The 20,201-nt window shown below is 39.2% G+C and overlaps 1 protein-coding gene across 3 annotated transcripts in view; it reads left to right on the forward strand.

Annotated features, from left to right (window-relative positions):
- MPPED2 (metallophosphoesterase domain containing 2) overlaps positions 1–20,201 on the forward strand; it is a 196,977-nt gene that overhangs the window by 106,442 nt on the left and 70,334 nt on the right. For all 3 annotated transcript variants that reach the window (XM_060176652.1, XM_007530501.3, XM_060176651.1), the window contains exon 4: positions 1,090–1,315. In XM_060176652.1, coding sequence (XP_060032635.1) covers positions 1,090–1,315 — 226 coding nt within the window. The remainder of the gene's footprint in view (positions 1–1,089; positions 1,316–20,201) is intronic.

The raw sequence follows: 20,201 nt of genomic DNA on the forward strand, positions 1-20,201 counted from the left end.
ATTCTTAGAAAACTTGTATCAAATTTCCTGGTAGTGTGGCTTCCACTCTTCCTGGAATAGCAGGAAACAGAGTTCTTGTTGGACTCAGGAGTCTCAGAATTGTAGACAACATTGGCCCACTCTTTATCCCTTCAAAATAAACTGAATTGAAACAAGCAGCAGCCCAGCAGTGAGGTTTGAGGGATGGATGATGACAAAGAAGAGAAAAAGGGCATTAATTTCAAGATGGGGACAGCTGCCCAGCACTATCTCCCTTTGGATTTTGGTTCTTATAACATCGCGGTGAGTTATTAATATGTATGATCTGTACTTTATTCAAACATTATAAATCTATGCAAAAGTCTGGTGTTTGGGTTTTCCTTTATAGCTTCCATTCTTCTTCCCAGAATTATCTCATTTTGATCGGGAAACTTTTGCATAAAAAGTGCACACAGAGAACTCACATTTCCATACCATAAATATTAAAAGGGGGGGTTAAGCTTTATAGTCTCTTCTCACATCCCAGTGGGAAGAAAGTTAGCTATCTAATCAGGGGACCATTAATACTTTTTTTTTAATTCACAAGCCAGAAAGTAAACTGTAACTTGTAATATAAAATTGTACTACATAGTTCCTTTTATTTATATAAATTATGGAATGCTTAGCTATGGCAAGTCTTTTGTGTGAAGGCCATATATATATACCAGTTTTCTGAGCTTCCTTCTAAGATACTGGACTGACTTCTTTTTTTGACCAAACCAAGTTCAGACATTTTTTTCTAAGGTTTGTAATTAAAGTGCTCTTTACTAGATAATTGTAAAATATGGATTCATAACAGTGAATCTGCTGCATACAGAAGAAGGAAATTGAACTAGAAAACTTAATGACATTAGTGCTTTTTAGCTTTAGTAGCTTCCTACCTCCTAGTTATTGTCCTTTTTGTTAACATAAAGCGTAGTTATAAATTTTGGTTCCCATGGGAATCTAAAGGGATGCATGAGCTATTTCATTTCCGTATATTGTGCTGTGCTAATCACACAGTCTCGACTGTTGTACTTCATGATGGGAAATGAACATGCTAATTGGTGTTTTTTTTCTTTCTTATTTCAGGAAACCTTCCATATGAATATAAAATAGTGATTGCTGGAAATCATGAACTGACATTTGATAAAGAATTCATGGCAGACCTTGTTAAACAGGACTACTACCGTTTCCCCTCTGTGTCCAAATTGAAACCAGAGGACTTTGACAACGTTCAGTCCCTCCTGACAAACAGTATTTACTTACAAGACTCTGAGGTAACAGTGAAGGGATTCAGGATATACGGTGCACCTTGGTAAGTGCTCATTCTGTTTTCCCTCCATTTTGTTTTTCCACTTCAGTGCTATGAAATTATGGAACAGACTCAGGTGCTTTCAATGAAAAGGGTTAAGGCAGAAGAAACCCTTGCTCGATGTCCAACTGAACACTGTTGCAAGGTGCAGCTCTTGGTGTTTTCATTGTAATGTAGATTTTGTTATGCAAGATCAGTGGGTATAGTCTTAGCTCATGATGCTTATGTTTGTGTAATTGGGCTTACTTAAGTATGACTGTGGCATATGGAAGGACTGGGGAGAAGGTCACTATATCACCCTTGACACAGGTCCAACCACTAAGGCTGAACATTCCATCAGCCTTAGGTAACTCATCTCCCTCTCACTTTGCACGGAAGGTAGTCATAAAATATCTTGTCTAGATTAGGTTTTGCTATAGGTCTTACTACATGTCAGAATTACTTGACTAGCTCTGAAGAAATACAGATTTAAAGTCCTAACCCCTGCCTCCTACTTCTGATTTTCCTTCCTGTGATGTAGTCTAGCAGTCTATTTTTTTAAGCTTCTTAGAGAAGGCTGATATGCAGGTGATTTGAAACTTATCTTCCGAGAGCTCTGTACTGGAATTGTTAATATTGAACTCTGCAAAACTTGAAGCAGGTGCATATCCTCTGGGTCTAGACAAAAAAAAAAACAACTTGATTCTTACATTAGTTTTAAGAATTCCCTTTACATTCCCTGAGTCTTGGGTTTTACATCTCTAAGAGGTCAGATGTGACCCCCAACTTCAGAAAACTGTGATGAGGATTAAATCAGATGGTGTTTAGAGTGGATTTGGAAGATTTCTTGGTAGTTCGCTTAGTGTAATGATAATCATTTTTCTAGCCTAGACCCTTAATAGTAAGTATATGTGTAAACTTAAGCAAGTCATGTAGCCTCCAGAACCAGTTTTTCATCTTTAAAAAAACTTTTAATAATATTATCTTTATATATTTATTTGTTAGATAGAGAGAGCCAGAAACTGAGAAGGAAGGGGATGATAGAGAGGAAGAGAGACACCTGCAACACTACTTCACCACTCACAAAACTTTCTCCCCTGCAGGTGGGGACCTGGGTCTTGAATCTGGGTCGTTGCACATTGTAGCATGTGTGTTGAACCAGGTACACCACCACTCGGCCCCCAGTTTTTCATCTTTAAAGTGGAAGTGTTAGACCAGAAGGTCAATATTAGAGGAGACATATATTTAATTGTGCTTGTTTCTTACAGGCAGTATAATATAGAGACCTAACACACTTATTCAGAAAACACTCTCTCCTACCCTATGGTTTTGTTAATTAATCCTTTCTTAAATAAAAAATAAAAAAAAAAGAAAGAAAGAAAGAAAGAAAGAAAGAAAGAAAGAAAGAAAGAAAGAAAACACTCTCAGTCCTACCTTAAGGGTTGCAGACTGGACTGGAAGGGGAAAAAAAGAGTTAACTTAGATTTGTAACGTCACTTCACAGTTCAGTTTATCCTCTGTTGAACCTAAAGTGGAAGAACTGCACAATGGCCAGGCTGGTACAGTGCACATATTACTGCATGTTATGTGCAAAGACCAGGGTTCACGTTCTTGATTACTACCTGCAGAGGAGAAAGCGTCACAAAGGATGGAACAGTGTTGCAGGTCTCTCTCTCTCTTTCTCTCTCTCTCTCTCTCTGGGGTTATTGCTGAGGCTTGGTGCCTGCACTAAGAATCCACTGCTCCTGGAGGCTATTTTTTTCACTTTTATTGCCCTTGTTTATTATTATTGTTGTTATTTCTGAATTTTTGTTGAGTAGGACAGAGAGAAATCAAGAGAGGACAGGAAGAAAGAGGGGGAGAGAAAGATAGATACCTGAAGACCTGTTTCATGGCTTGCGAAGAGATCCCCCCTACAGGTGGGGAGCTGGGGACTTGAACCAGGATCCTTACACCAGTCCTTGTGCTTCACGCCATGTGCGCTTAACCTGTTGCACTACCGCCCAGCCCCCAATATATTATTTTATATGCATAGATATGTAGAAGATCAGGAGTAACCAAACAATAAATGGTGGGAAATGTAGTGAATTTTACCTTAAGGATACTTTAGTTGTCTCAAAATCCCAGTTGAAAGCTTAAGCTCTACCTACTTGCAGAATTTGAACTTGAATTGTTGTTGAATTGAATGCTGGGTCAATTTTGAAATCTACACTTGATGTTACCTATGATAAATAAATAAATTCTTATTGCTATTTTAAAAGAGAGAAAGAGAAGTAGGCACTGTTAATGATTCTCACAGATGACAAAATTCAGGCAAAGAAAGGCTTAAGCAACTTGCTCAGAATTCATACAACTAGGACAGGGAGATAGCTCATTGGTTAGAATGAATGTTTACATATGTGAGGTTCCAGGCTCAAGCCCCAGCACCACATGGGAGCACCATGGATTGCACAGGGGGAAGCTCCATGCAGAGTGGGGCAGGGCTATGGTGTTTCTCCATTTCTCTTTTTCTCCCTGTCAGAAGTAAAAATGAGGCAGAAAAGCTAAAGGTTAACATCTCAAGAAAGAAGCTAAGGGTTAACATCTCGAGCTGAATAAGAAGAACACAGCATATATTAGACTTTCTGTTAAAATTAATCTATTTGACTTTGGCCATCTGCCAGGGAGTCTGCTACCCTAGCTGCTAAATGTCTGGTAGCAAACCCCACTGATAAGCAAAACAAAATGTACTATCTTTATGTAGAAAAGAAAAATAAACCCTTTAAGCTTGTTGCTGTGACTTTCTATGAGAAAAGACAACTGTATAAGAGCAAAGCTACACAATATTTGTGGCCCAGTTTTTTGGACACAAGTCCACTGTGCCTGCTAGCATAAAAATGCTCTTCCTGTTTAAAAGCCTCAGTGTGTCTCATCTTCCAGTCTAAGAATTCTACATTACAAAGAGTTTAAAAGGTTGGCCTGGAGGCCAACAGAACAGCTTAGTTGGACATTATGCTTGCTTTGCCATGAATGAGAACCAACTTTGAGCCTTGCTGCCATCTCCCTGAAGGAAGCTTCAGTGCTTTGGTGTCTTTCTTTCTGCCTTTGTGATAGCTTCCTATTTTGCATCTGACTTCAGGGTACATGGTGTGACTGAAAGGTAGTGGTAGTGGCAGTATGGTAATCAGTAATTATGATCTTCATAGTTATATCCAGTTTTATTAATGCATCCAGCTAATATTTTTCTACATGAATGGGTGATAAAGGGCAAGGGAATAAACAGAAAAAATTAGTCTTATCAAACTGTAATCCCAAAACTGTAATGTGAGATGTCAATATTAGTGTTTCTGGTTTAAGGTTAGGAGGGAGAGTTTTATTTTATTTTGACCTCCAGGGTTATCACTGGGGCTCAGTGCTAGCACTACAAATCCCCTGCTCCTGGCAGCTATTTTTCATTTTATTGGATAGGAAAGGGGAAGGGGAGATAGGGAGAGAGACAGAGACACCTGCAGACCTGCCTCACTGCTTGTGAAGTCACCCCCCTGCAGATGAGAAAGTGGGGCCTTGAACCAGGATCTTTGCATAAGTCCTTGCGCTTGGTACTATGCACACATAACATAGCGGAGAGATTTTTTAAAAAACTATACCACCCATTTCTAAGTCTATGCAGTAGTTGAGGAATGATCTCTGAAAGAGAAACTTGCCATTAAATTAAGGTCATTTTTAATAATTTAAGATGATTTTAAAACATTTTTTTTGAACTTCAGGGAACATATAAGGCTATTCTTAAACAGGCCTCTGAAAAATCCTGACAGTTGCTGACATGAGCCACTTGCACTATTATCTAGGCAGAGGCAATTTTGTTTAGGATAGGATTTGGCTAAAACAGACTATGCCAGTGATGAATGAGTGAGTGATTGTGGCTCCTGCAGCATCTCACGAAATTCATTAAAATAAAAGAGAAGGGGCTGGGTGGTGGCTCACTTGGTTGAGCGCATTAGTTACAATGTCCAAGGACCCGGATTCAAGCCCCCGGTTCCCACCTGTAGGGGGAATGTTTTGCAAGTGGTGAAGCAGTACTGCAGGTGTGTCTCTGTCTCTCTCCCTCTCTATCACCCCTTCCCTCTCAATTTCTAGCTGTCTCTATTCAATAAATAAATAAAGATAATAATTTAAAATTAAAATAAAAGAGTAATTGAAATACATAGTGTGATAACATATAATCTGGTATTGGTGATTGTGTACTCTTGGGATGAAATTTTATCTAGACTGGACTGATAACCATTCAAAACTGTTTTACTGCTATATTGGAGAGGGTGGGTAAAGTCTAGAAAACAGGAAGCATGAATTTATTGAAATGATGATCGTAGTGTGGAAGCGCTCGCACCCCATGAGGAGCTGGCCAGTCTTTCAATGATGTTACTCCTCGCGCCCACCTTTGCTGCAGTTTTTATGAGATGTTTGTGAAATGACAGAGTGCGATCGAGAGTAACGCCAAGATAGACTGGCTGGGCTTCATGCCGGATTCTCGTATCGCCAAGCTGCACATTAAGCTCACGTGAGGCCAAGGCATGGTGTAGATGGAAAACAGATGATACCATTTTTGCAGTGCTAGGGATTAGTCGCCATTTTTTACAGTAATCAGATATCAGAGACATGTCTTTCGTGAGTGTTTCCTCGAGGATGTCGAACTTGGATGCCTGAGCTGCACAGCAGATGTCATCGGCGTAGATGAACTTCCTTGAAGAAGTTTCTGGGAGGTCATTGATGTAAATATTAAATAGCGTAGGAGCCAGAACAGAGCCCTGGGGGAGGCCACTTGAGACAAGTCTCCATCTGCTAGACTTGTCACCCAGATGTACCCGGAATCTTCTGTTTTGGAGAAGAAACGATATAGTGTTGGCCACCCATGGAGGCAGGCATCTTGAGATCTTGACTAGGAGACCACGGTGCCAGACCATGTCATAGACTGCTGTGAGATCAACAAAGACAGCACCCGTCTTTAAATTCTTCTGGAATCCATTTTCAATGTAAGTTGAGAGGGCCAGGGCTTGTTTGCAGGTAGATCTTCCTGGGCGGAAACCAGCCTGGGCAGGTGATACGAATTTCTCTGTAAGAGGAGAAATACACTACGATCATCATCTCTGGCATTATGCTATTCCACTGCAGAATACTGTGCCCCAGTATGGTTCCGTAGCCCCCATGTCCACTTGGTTGATTCCAAATTATATTCCTCCATGAGGATAATTTCTGGAACCATCCGTTCCACCCCGGTTCCATGGCTGCCAGTTCTTAACAACATCGCCCCGCCAGATATTCATCGGGATGCGGCATCATCTAAGTTCATTTCCCACATCTACGCTCGACCGGACCTGCCAATATACGCAGATATCTTCGCCCACCCTGTCCAACGCTTGACGTCTCGTCACCCAATCTGGTCCCCTACGCCTACACTGAACTTCTCTGTTCCAGTCTCTTGGAAACAGAGCTGGCAGACAGCTGAGGTAAAGAACAAACACCTCATCACAGACCCCTGCAAGCGTCAACCCGGCTTTGACCTAGCACGTTATGATTGGGCTCTCCTCAATCGCTATCGAACAGGCCATGGCCAGTGCGCCGCTATGTTCCATCGCTGGGGCGTCAGAGACGACCTGAATTGCCCCTGCGGCTACAGACAGACTATGACCCACATAGTCAACGACTGCCACCTCTCCAGATTCAAAGGAGGTCTCGAAACTTTACATCAGGCTCAACCTGACGCTGTTGACTGGCTACGGAAGAAGGGCAAACGCTAGAAGAAGAAGAACTGAAATGATATCCTGAAGTTGTTTTTACACATAATTTGGTGGGATTTCCAGAAAGTCTGAACCATGTCCTACATAGTACCCCCTCAGAATAAAGGAAATATTCAGGTGGAATTGGCCTCGCCCATAGGAATTGTTGGTACTTTGTCTTTTGACCAAGAATACACAGGTTGACAATGGGAAAATTTGATTTCACCATATATTTTGAAAGGATTCTCACTGCTCAAATATTTTATTAAGTCTAATATACCTAGGACTTCTGAAGACCGGCCTCAGCATTGCATTAAGAATGTTCACATTAGCATTTCAGTACAGGATGGATGTATTTTCCCAGTCTTACCACTAAATGAGCCCTGGAACCTTAAAGTTTCTGAACATTTCTTTATCTCTGTTTTAACATCTATCAAATGGGCTAAAGCAACATTACTTCCCTCACTGCTTCTTATGAGCATAAGTGAGCAAAAGCATCAGTGGCATATAGAACGTGGCCTAACACAGAGTAAACATTTGTTAAGTTTCAGGTTCTACTCCTGCTTTAGTAGTGATGTTTCCATTGTAACTTTAATATTCTATCAAAGTTCATGTGAAGACCATTGTCCGAGAAGTCAGAAGAGGTGATGAGGCGACATCTGGCTCTCACAGTCAAGTGAGATTGGTGCTTATCTTTGCTGATTGGATGACTAGAATTCTGTTAACTTTTCTTATTTGTAAAACAGAACCAAATGAGATCTACCCTCATTTCTCTCATTCGTACACACCTCTCACGTAAATTCTTACCAAAGTTATAATTTTCAAAGAGAATACAAATTGGAGGTGTGCTTCATCTTTTTAGTAGCTTGTAACATTTTAACTTTTTTCACTGTTAATAACAATTTGACTGGAAAGCAAAGTTAGGAGGGATTTATATCAGAGTTACCATGTTTATCCTTTAGAAGTCAATGTTTTACTACACAGAGCCATATACAAATTTATTGCTCTCCCTATCAAGATTCCAATCACATTTTTAGGATAATAGAACAAATGCTACATATGTTTATCTGGAACCAGAAAAGACCTAGAATTGCTGCAACAATCTTGAGAAGAAAGAACAGAAGTGGAGGTATCATACTCCCAGATCTCATATTGTACTATAGAGCCATTGTCATCAAAACTGCTTGGTACTGGAACATGAATAGACACACTGACCAGTGGAATAAAATTGAGAGCGCAGAGGTAAGCCCCACACCTATGGACATCTAATCTTTGACAAAGGTGCCTACCCGCACTATTAAATAGGGAAAAGGGAGTCTCTTCAGCAAATAGTGTTGGAAAAAATGGGTTGAAAAATGCAGAAGAATGAAACTGAACCACTATATTTCACCAAATACAAAAGTAAATTCCGAGTGGATCAAGGATTTGGATGTTAGATCAGAAACTATCAGATACTTAGAGAAAAATATTGGCAGAACTCTTTTCTGCATAAATTTTAAAGACATCTTCAATGAAATGAATCCAATTACAAAGAAGACTAAGGTAAGCATAAACCTATGGGACTACATCAAATTAAAAAGCTTCTGCACAGCAAAAGAAACCACTACCCAAACCAAGAGACCCCTCACAGAATGGGAGAAGATCTTTACATGCCATACATCAGACAAGAGGCCAATAACCAAAATATATAAAGAGCTTACCAAACTCAACAACAAGAAAACAAATGACCCCATCCAAAAAATGGGGAGAGGACATGGACAAAATACTCACCACAGAAGAGACCCAAAAGGCCAAAAAGCACATGAAAAAATTCTCCAAATCTTTCATTGTTAGAGAAATGCAAATAAAGACAACAATGAGATACCACTTCACTCCTGTGAGAATGCCATACATCAGAAAAAGTGGCAGCAATAAATGCTGGAGAGGTTGTGGGGTCAAAGGAACCCTCCTGCACTGCTGTTGTGAATATAAATTGGTCCAACTTCTGTGGAGAACAGTCTGGAGAACTCTCAGAAGGCTAGAAATGAACCTGCCCTATGACCCTTCAATTCCTCTCCTGGGGATAGATCCAAAGGAACCCAACACACCCATCCAAAATGAGTTGTGTACACATATGTTATTAGCAGCACAATTTGTAATAGCCAAAACTTGGAAGCAACCCAGGTGTCCAACAACAGATGAGTGGCTGAGCAAATTGTGGTATATATACACAATGGAATACTACTCAGCTATAAAAAATGGTGACTTCACCGTTTTCAGCTGATCTTGGATGGAGCTTGAAAAAATCATGTTAAGTGAAAAAGTCAGAAACAGAAGGATGAATATGGGATGATCTATCTCCCTCTCTGGCAGAAATTGAAAAACAAGATCAGAAGAGAAAAGACATGTAGAACCTGAACTAGAGTTGGTATATTACAACAAAGTAAAGGACTCTGGGGTGGGTAAGGGGGAGATGACAGTACAGGTCCAAAAAGGATGACAGAGGACCTAGTGGAGGTTGTATTGTTATGTGGAAAACTAAGAAATGTTATGCATGTACAAACTATTATACTTAGTGTTCAACATAAAATATTAATCCCCCAATAAAGATTTTTAAAAAGAAGTCATTGTTTTCTACTCTTGAGATACCATTGATGAATATTTGTTTAGTCACCTAATATATATTTTCATTCCAAAAAGCTGTCAAATGATAAAGCTTGATTCCTGTGCATTCCAGTGACTTTTCTGGAGGAAATATTAAGTTCTGATTTGCTGATGTTGCTGGTGGTTCTATTTAAAAGCCAAAATCCCAGTAAGAATCCTGACACTCAATATTTCTGTACTTCTCAAAAGTACTTGCCAGTTCAACAGAAAGGTAGCCGTAGCAAGTGTATGTGTTAAAAAACATTTTGGATTGTGATTTGGTTTTGCTGTAGAAAGGAATATTAGCCCATATTCATTACTTGTTTATAATATGTAACATAGTTGAAAAATTCCAAAATACAATGAAATCAGTGCTTCCTAATTTATAATTTAGCAGAAACTTGAATGTGGAAAGCAGTATATAACTTTTCAGAGCATTCATATGTGTTGTAACTGAAGTGTTCTCTGACACTTACTGCGTACCGAGAGAGAAAACTGACTATGGCTTGATCAGTCTGGGAAAATTCAGTGGTCCACTTTAAAGAAGTTATAAGTTGGTGTACTTCGTTCTGGAAAGAAAGGAGCTTCTTCAAAAAGAGGGCAAGACTTGACAGGTTCCTTGGATTACCATACACTGGGAACCTTGTGGCAAGTTTTGTGGCTTCTGTCAATATCCCTTTATCACCTTCTTCTAAGAATCTCAAAGAGCTAAATCGTGAAGGCTATATTGTCATTTGAAGGACATGTTCAGTTACAGCCTTGCTTGACTTGTACTGTCATTATTTTTCTCCCTTTTTGAAAGACAGAGGAGGAGAGTCTTAACAGGTAAGTCTAGAATTTGATCTCACTACTGGAAAACTTTGGGAATTCTTACACCCTTCCTTTTGACACTCTGCCTCCTGATGTCTTTTGCAAAGGGCAAGCATGATTAGAAAGGACAACATTTGCACCTGTCAAATATTCACCATTTGTAGTTAACTAATTTTTGTAAGTTTATTAGGATTAAAAGAGGTAAAATGTAGAAATCATCTTTGTGTTTTTGGCTACTAGATATATATCCAGGATTTTAGTATACGCAGGTGTTTGTTCATATACTCGTGGGACCTGGCACTTAAAAGTCTCTTTTTTAAAATATTTATTTATTTATACATTCCCTTTTGTTGCCCTTGTTGTTTTATTGTTGTAGTTATTATTGTTGTTATTAATGTCATTGTTGGATAGGGCAGAGAGAAATGGAGAGAAGAGGGGAAAACAGAGAGGGGGGGAGAAATATAGACACCTGCAGGCCTGCTTCACTGCTTATGAAGTGACTCCCCTCCAGGTGGGGAGCTGGGGGCTCCAACCAGGATCCTTATGCCAGTCCTTGCACTTTTTGCCACCTGCTCATAACCCACTGTGCTACCACCCGACTCCCTAAAAGTTTCTTCTTATTTTTTTTATTTCACTTATTCTTGATGCTAAGATGCTATGTAGAAATAAATACAAGTAACCCATTGATCTGTAACCAAGCTGCATAATGTAAAATGTTGATAATGTTCAGATCTAAGCTGAACAATTTCATTGTTCAGTAGTAGCTTGCACCTAGTTCCCCTTAAGAAAGGAAATGCAGAGCTGGTTTCCTGTGGATTTTAATGAATATGAGTGGGGCTTTCTGATGTCCAGGAATTTGATCTCTCTGCTGACCAAGGGGTCAGGAACAAAGAGCATACTTTCTCACGCTAGAGTGGACCCAGGTGTAATTTGTCAGACTGAGTAACTGTGGAAGAACTGCCTTAACTTCTGGAGGCAGTGCAATTTTAAGTGGCTGAAATAGGAAGAGAAATCCCATTGAGTTGCACTTAAAAAAAAAATTCTTTATTGGGGAGTTAATGTTTTACATTCACCAGTAAATACAATAATATGTACTTGAATAACATTTCCCAGTTTTCCATATAACAATACAACACACACTGGGTCCTCTGTCATCCTTTTTGGACCTGTATTCTCCCCCTCCACCACCACCCACTGTCGTATGCTTTACATTGGCTTGTTCTAGCCCTCCCCCTCCAAGAGAATTGGATGAGTCCTGTTAATTTCGCGGGCCTGCTTGGCCCCGCCCCAAGGGACCCTGGGAGAGGGTTCCGGAGTCCAAGAGTTCCTGAGTTCCCCAGTGACAGAGTTCCTGAGTTCCGGAGTTCGAGAGTGCGAGAGTGCGAGAGTTTCAGAGTTCGAGAGTAAGGGAGAGGGTTCCTGAGTTCGAGAGTGCCAGAGTTAGCCAGAGTTCCTGAGTTCCTGAGTTCGAGAGTTTCAGGGTTACAGAGTAAGAGAGAGTCCCAGTGTGCCAGAGTTTCAGAGGGTTCCCGAGTACGAGAGTTGGAGAGTTCCTGAGTTCGAGAGTAAGGGAGAGTGCTTGCGCCGCCGCAAAGAGACAGCGGAGTTCTGTTTGGTGATTAGTTTGTCTTAGTTTATGAATCGTTGTTCCTGAATAAAGAAATACAGCTGCCCTGCCCAGCCGTTGTCTCCGCGTCTCTGTTACCCGCCCGCGAAGCCAACCCGGCCGGCAAGAGCCTCCGAATTTTAACAACAACCCACCCCAGAATCTTTTACTTTGATGCAATACGCCATGAGTCGCACTTTTTAAAGCACGTGTGAGCAGGACACTCCCTACCCCCTCCCTCATTTCAGATCATAAATATGTTAAGTTCATTCATTGATTCATTTAGATAGAATTTTCTCAACATTTTTTCAAAGTGGGAGTTAAGTGTTGATTCTACACTCTGTAACATTTATAAGTATTTGCAAACAGATAACTACAAGGTTTCTCATGGTTCCTTATTCTGATCAGTGCAGTAGTACTTCATGTTTATCCTGTCAGAAAAGCTTCAGATGTTTTTATTTCCAATTATAAGTTTTGTAATGCATCATGTATTTTGCTGACAGTCTTTAAGTTCTTGAATCTGAGAACAAATTAACAGCAGATACTGAGTGAGAGGATTAGAAATCCAATTGACAATTCATACTACAGAATTCAGATATGGGGATGGTAGAATGGGCTCATTTATTTTATTTTCACTGTCATATTTTGTAATTAACTTGGGCAAAGAGAGGAGAAACACCTCCTTCTAAAGGCTTTCATTTCTTGCTAAACAAGAGTGTACAAACAATGTTGGCTTTGTACCATGCTTCCAGGGATTCCAGCTTTTATTTGGGAGGGTTCAAAAAGGTATTGGCACAGAAAAAGGTCCTGCATGTGTGTGTGTGTTAAACAAATATGCACTCTGCTTTGACATGATTCTGTTTAAAGACCCAGGCTAACATTTCATTTTTCTTGGCATGGGGCCCATGGGCTCTCTCCCATTATGGAACCTGTGGCTGTTCAGTCCTGATCTAGAGTTACAGGCTCTGTTTACATTTTTTGCCCTTCTCAGAATGCAGCTAGCTGCTTTAAAAGCCTCACAGGATCAGACTCACTTCTGGTTTAACAACTGCCCTGTTTATTTGAAAGAAGAGAAAGCAAAACTGGTCACTTGGCTGCCTATATCCCATTGCAGGGCACATCAGTAAACATCATTTCAAAGACCAGTTAAGGCAGAGCTTATAATGTGGGATCAGCTGCCTGCCCCGTCTGTACTGCTCCACCTTCAAAGCCAATGTGGTGCCTTCACCTGATGTCTTGATGGTGTTTGCATAGAGGGATATGGAGGGGGCAGCTGTAAAAGTATTCACATTCATTCATTATGCTTAATATCAATCATTAGCATAATAAGTGTCCACCAAGAGACAGATTCAGTTAACAAATGGCAATAGTAAAATTACATTCTGATGGTATATTTGTTTACAACTTTCATGGGTGTCCTCTCATTAAGTCTTTGCAGTTCTAAATAATTCAAAATTAAACACAAATAAGATTTAAATTAAAATATGTCTTGTGGGCCCAGTAATAGGCACCCGATTGAGTGCGCACATTATCATGCACAAGGACCTGGGTTCAAGCCTCCATTCTTCAGCTGCAGGGGGAAAGCTTCATGAGTAGTGAAGCAGGCCTATCTTTTAATTCTCCTCTCTACCTCCCTCTTCTCTCTCAATTTCTCATCTGCCAAAAGGAAGCCGTATAGTGCAGCACCTAACACACTAACACTTTTAAACACAGAATATTAATAGTACATATCATTAACATATTCTTTACTGATTCTGATTCTCTGTGTCTTATCAAAGAAAAAAAAACAAAGATTAAAGAAAGAAAAAAAGAAAGGAAGAAAGAAAACATGACCACTAGTAGTGGTGAATTCATAGTGTCAGCACTGAGAAGAAAAAAAGTCTCAAAGAATCAAAATCAGTAAAGAATATGTTAATGATATGTACTATTAATATTCTATGTTTAAAAGTGTTAGTATGTTAGGTGCTGCACTATACTATACAGCTTCCTTTTGGCAGATGAGACCAAAATAGCATTTTTAACTCAGAAGGTAACTTTGCCAGAGTTGCAAAATTAGTCTTAGAAGAAATAGGACTAGAATCCAACCTTCCTTTGCTAAGCTCTTTTTATTTTTTTAAAATATTTTATTTATTTATTTTCACTTTTGCTGCCCTTGTTTTTTATTGTTGTTGTAGTTGTTATTGTTTTTGTTATTGATGTCATTGTTGTTAGATCGGGCAGAGAGAAATGGAGAGAGGTGGGGAAGACAGGGGGAGAGAAAGATAGACACCTGCAGCCCTGCTTCACTGACTGTGAAGTGACTCCTCTGCAGGTGGGGAGTTGGGGCCTTGAACCAGGATCCTTATGCCGGTCCCTGTGCTTCACACCACGGGCGCTTAACCAACACTGTGTTACCACCCAACTCCCTTTTGGTAAGCTCTTTAACTGGAGGTGTCCTGGAAACCACAGATGCCTATCTACTCTGGAAATGGCCAATTAGAAGATGTAAGTGCTTCAGTTTAATTGTGAAAAGGGCATACAGAAATCCAGGCAAACACTCTTTTGGTGCTCTGACGCTTAAGTGAGGCAGGACTTGCAGGGATTATCCAGGGCACCAGACCATGAAACGATCCAGGAATAGATCTGCCAATAGATTTCACCCCTGCCCCCCCCCAAAACACAAAGTTGCTACTGGTAGGTAGAAAACTTTTCAGGAAAATATGAAAAGGCAACCAAAAGAAACACCTGCTAGAGAAAATTAGTAAGAGCTAACCTAAATAGAATTCTACTCGGGAGTTAAAACTTTCCAAGACATCCTCTGAAGGTACCAGCGATATAGATACTTTTCTAGTATTTTGGCATGGTGGTTTAGAGTGGACTACAGTAAAACCAGTGGTGCTAAAATCTTATATGAACCAAAGTAAATCAGCATTGAAGAAGACTAGGTAAAATAGATACTATGTCAGAGTCAGAGTCAACACATTGATTTTTCCACTCTTTCCTACAGTGGGTTATCCAGTGCTCCTATGGAACATGCAGGATGATTGCACATGAAATAGGCTCTCTGATACCTGCCTGGTTTAATAACTAGAGATTACTGTTTTTCTCACAGCTTCCCAAGTTACTACATATATTGAAGTTAAGAAACGTATCAGTCTCCACACTGAATCTAATGTAATGTACTGATTTTTTTCATGCCTTGTGATATTTCTTGTACAGTGGAGAGTAAGTTGGCATACATGGTTCCACAGGGGGGAAAAAAAAAGGTTCTCAAAGACAGACACCCAAAAAGAAAAATATCTTGCCTTGATTTAAAATGGCACCACAGAACACCAGCCATAATTGGATCCTCTATGTATATTATTTTTAATTAGAAATCAGTGGAACAAAGCCTCCTTGCCTTGATATTATTGAAATGAAAGATACTAGGCTAAAACCTCAGAAATTGATGGTGTCAAAGCTGATTGGAAATACACCATTGGGCTATGATGAGTCACTGTCCCACTCTTTTTCTTCCTGTGTTGTGACTCAAAAAATAAAAATAAAAAGAGAGGAAAAGCTGTACAGGAAATTGATTTAGAAAACTCATAGGGTTCACGTATGGAGTTTGCATTTATATTATTTAAATAAGTTAAAACAGATGAAGTCTTTGAGACTGAGGATTGTAGGCTCTGCTCTTTCTTGTTGCCTGTTATGCAGCATTCCTTAGTTCTTTTTTCTTCCTTTTTTTTTAAAGATAAAAGTGTAAAGACTACTTCCTTTTTGTATCCAAAATTGGTCTGTCCTTTAAAGACTTAATTCTATAAGGAGAAGTACTTGTCTGTTGGTCCAGAAAAATGTGTAGGAAAAAAATGGGAAACTTAAGTGTGTGTGCTTAATGCTGGTCCTGACCTTCATACTTTTAAATAACTCTTAACTAGAGGCCAATTCTGTGTGGATGCTGGCTAGCACAACAGCTTCAGAGCTTCTATGCAGACTTGTGATGGGTTGAGAGAATTTCCAGAGTACCAAAAGCAACTATGTTGTGCTCAATATTATGATGAAGAGGGAGAGCTGATGTCCAGGAGGATATGGATTTGAATATTATTTCTTATAGAAATTAATTTCTGCTAAGTTTGAACTCTGATCTGAAATGCCTAAGTGGGATAACATCCCTTTTTTTGGGGTGGGGAATTTTTAAATTTTTTTTCTTAATTATCTTTATTTATTTGTTGGACAGAGACAGCCAGAAATCGAGAGGGAAGGTTGGGATAGAGAGGAAGAGACAGAGAGACACCTACAGCCCTGCTTCACCGCTCGTATAGCTTTCCCCTTGCTATTTTTAAAGTCTGACTAGGCTGTAAAACACAGACTCACACTATGTTCTCAAGTCAGCAATGAGATTTTGTAAATGTGGACATTTAGGATTTTCATTATGCGTGCTTTCACTTTGTCCATAGTGCAGTAAACAAAATATTTCGATTATTGATAAAGCAGAATAAAGATTTGCCAGATAAGATCCAGCTGCTTTGTCCATTGAAGCAAATACACTTCTGAATGAAACCAAAAGGCTTTTGTTTCTCTGGGTTTCGGCAAGGAAGATGAAAAAAAATAAAAGTTAAAAGGAGAGAACAATAAATGTTCAAAATCCTCAAGGACAAAAATGGCACTCAAAATAGATGTCTCAGTTTCTAAAGATTACTTTCCCAAGCTGTGTAAGCTCTCTTTAATAAAGCATATACTCAACATGGGCGAGGATTTTATAATTCCAATGAAAATTCATACATTCACCTGATTTTTGTCATTTTAAAATTAGCTTCAGACATCAGAAAGCATTGGCATTGCTGCTTGGCCTTTTGGCTTGTGTTGTAGAAAGCAATGATATTACGGGTTAGCAATAAACATTTCAAAAGCTGTATTCTCACGAAAATAGACAGAGGAATCATAATACTATAAAAATAGAGAGAGATGGGAGTCAGGTGGTAGTGCCCTGGGTTAAGTGCACATGGCACAAAGTGCAAGAATTGGCATAAGGATCCCAGTTCCAGCACCCGGCTCCCCACCTGCAGGGGAGTTGCTTCACAGATGGTGAAGGAGGTCTGCAGGTGTCTTTCTCTCCCCCTCTCTGTCTTCCCCTCCTCTCTCCATTTCTCTCTGTCCTATCCAAAAGTGATGACATCAATAACAATAATAACTACAACAGCAATAAAAAATATAGACAGAGAGATATGCAGAGAAAATGAAAACTGAGAAGTAATACACCACAAGTGTAACAGTGATTTTTCTCTTATAAAAACTTTTTTTTCCTGGTTTTCATTCTACTTTCCTAGGACTTTGTGTGATCTTTCAGTGAATAAATTACATTTTTACAGTCAGGGGAAAAAAAGGTCTGCCTTCTCTAGTACTGCAAGGCATGTTTCTATGGATAATTTGGAAATGGTCTCTGTTGTTCTAGCTTTATGCTTATCATCAGTTGCATAGTTCTTGCATATTGTGACCACATAGATATGTACATGCTTCCTAGATTACTTGTTTGACAGGCTATTGCAACAGATGGGGTATTTCCTAATCAACAAGTGCTGAAATTGAAATATCTCCCCAAAGCATTTGTAATCAAGTATCATTCTGATGCCTATTCTTGCTTAGACTCTCTAAAGAAGCCAGGGCTCTCGTTGGCTCTTTCAGTGTTGAGGTGACAGATAGAGCCCAGTCCTCAGCTGTTGCAGTTGGATTCTTTCCTGGAGGTGACTGTTTCGGACTTGAGTCTCAGAGTCTGGCTTTACAGGATGTGATTTGATTTGAGTGGAGGAAAACCTGGTGCCTACCTTTGCTTATTTGTATTCCAGTGCTGTAACCTCCCCTCCTCTCATGTCATGTGTTTTTGTTCTATTAATCTGCAAAACAGTGCTCGACTTGTGATTAGTCCTTGGAGCTTGTTTCTATTAATCAGTCTGCAAAACAGGTCGACTTGGATGCTTTTGTTCCAGAGTTTAATGTGTTCTCCTTGTCAAGCTGTAGTTCTTTGCCTTAAACTGGACCAAGCTGAGAAATCTGGTTTTTATATGCTGATGGAACTGTCAAGAAAGAAAACACTGAAAAGACAGCCCCAGAATATTCTACCTTTGGATTTTAGGGCTATATTTTAGGGAGATAAAAAGTTTATAGGAAATATAACTTGTGTAGTCCTGTGTTGTACAGTGCACTGCAGAGTGTAGTTGACAGGAACAGAAAATAAGGCATTATGCATGCTAGTCTAGAAGGATGGTGTCGAGCAGAGGTTGCATATTAATAATTTCATGTGTATTTAAAATGTAATTCTCTTTTGATACTTAAAGTAAGAATATCGTTCTTGTAGCTACTGTATGGAGTAATTATAAGAAGACCCAACATAATTTTGTGAATCCCCTTTTTTTCCCTTTCCACTTTCCCTTGTGCTAAATGATCTCGACACATATTAAAATTATTCTACCTGTTAGGGAGACTGTATCTCAATTTTCTTATCTTCATTATCAAGGGACATGTACTGACCTAACTGTGGAGCTAGAGTGTGGGTTAACTGAGTGATGATTATAAATTGCTTCGTAAAATGCTCATTATCACCATTTTTAAAATTCTGCTAACTACAGTGTGTGAAGGATAGCATCGCTAGCAAAGAATTTTAATGCAGAAATTTTTCCAGTGACATTGTCAGAAAACCAGTCTTCTCTTGGTAGTTATCTCTTCAAGCTCTAGAGATTTCTAGTAAATTTCAACATTTGTAGCTTGTGAAATAACATTCCCCCCTACAAAGAAATGGATAAAAGAAATTTGTTGAAGTATATGCAAGAAACAATCAGTCCCAAATTAAATTTGTCATCAGTGATAAATTTAGTGCTGTGAGATACTTTAATAAAGTGCTTCAGCTTGATTTATTGGTTTTGTTAGTTAACAAAAGTATATTATGTCTTGTACAGAACTTAACAGAAGCAATTTCTGACTAGACCTTCCTTGATTAAAAAAGAAGAAAGTCTCTTTTTAGTCTCCGTGGTAATTATTTTGTAACTAAATTGGAACGTAAGCACACTGCAGTCCTGTCATTAAAATGGAAAAGAGAAAGAAAAGAAAAAGAAAGAAATGTCAAATGTGAAAGGAAAGACATTTAAAAGGACCTACTTCTTTATTTTTTGTACATACTTTACTTCCTTTGTGTATATGCAGAGCATCTAGGCTGTTTTACTGGTTGGGGCTTAAGTTGCAGCCCTTAAATATATAATCACTAATGAGTGTCAGGATTCAGCTGCTAATTTGAAAGGCTTTGTGGCTCTTTCACCCCCAGACACTAGCAGCTTCATTAGGCTCTGCTTTATCCAACCTGACCTTCCCTGGCCTCTAGATCGAAGCTAAATACCAACATTACACCAACACTCTTCCCAGTTGAAACAGTCCAGACTCGATTCCCTTGTTGCATATCTTATCAGAATCTGCTACTATAACTGGGGTGCCTCTCTAACTTGCTAGGGAATCTGGATTACCTTTCCCCAAAGAAGCCCTAGTTCATCACACCCATTGGCTGCTGGTGTTCAGTTGACTAGACAATAACAAGTTTCTGTGCCTTTTTCAAAAAGTATACCTTCACTAAGTATAGTTTTTCTTTTTTCATTAACTTGGGAAAATATGTAAAATTTATTATGTCGTTAAATTAGAAGAAAGATCTTTTTTTTTCTTTAGCACTCTGCCTTTGACTGTGCATGTGCTTTAAAATCAAACCAGATAGCTAGCAGGAAGAAGAGAACTTTTCTTTTAAATATCCCATAAAGAAAAACACTGGACCTCATATGTCAAGTTTTTGTTATTTAAGCCTTTACTTCACAATGATAATTATTTGTCGACTCCCCCACCCCCTTCTGTTCTTAATTCTCAGAGAATGCATTTGCTTGCTTGAAACTATGTTTGCTACAAAGCAAAGGTCAAATAGAGGTATGTTTTGAATGTGACTGTCAGTCAGGAAAAAAAAATCTTTATAAACTTCTTTCTCAGAGGATCTAGTCTTCCCAGCCAGGTCAGCAGTGATCATATTTTGAAGTGGTTTGCATCCTTCTTACTTTTTACAGATTCACAAAATTAAAGATGGGAAAACTTTCTGATTGCATCATTTTTTCCACCCCTTTGGCCATTGTGAATT

This window comes from Erinaceus europaeus, chromosome 17, assembly GCF_950295315.1.
Source record: "Erinaceus europaeus chromosome 17, mEriEur2.1, whole genome shotgun sequence".
NCBI classification, from domain to species: domain Eukaryota; kingdom Metazoa; phylum Chordata; class Mammalia; order Eulipotyphla; family Erinaceidae; genus Erinaceus; species Erinaceus europaeus.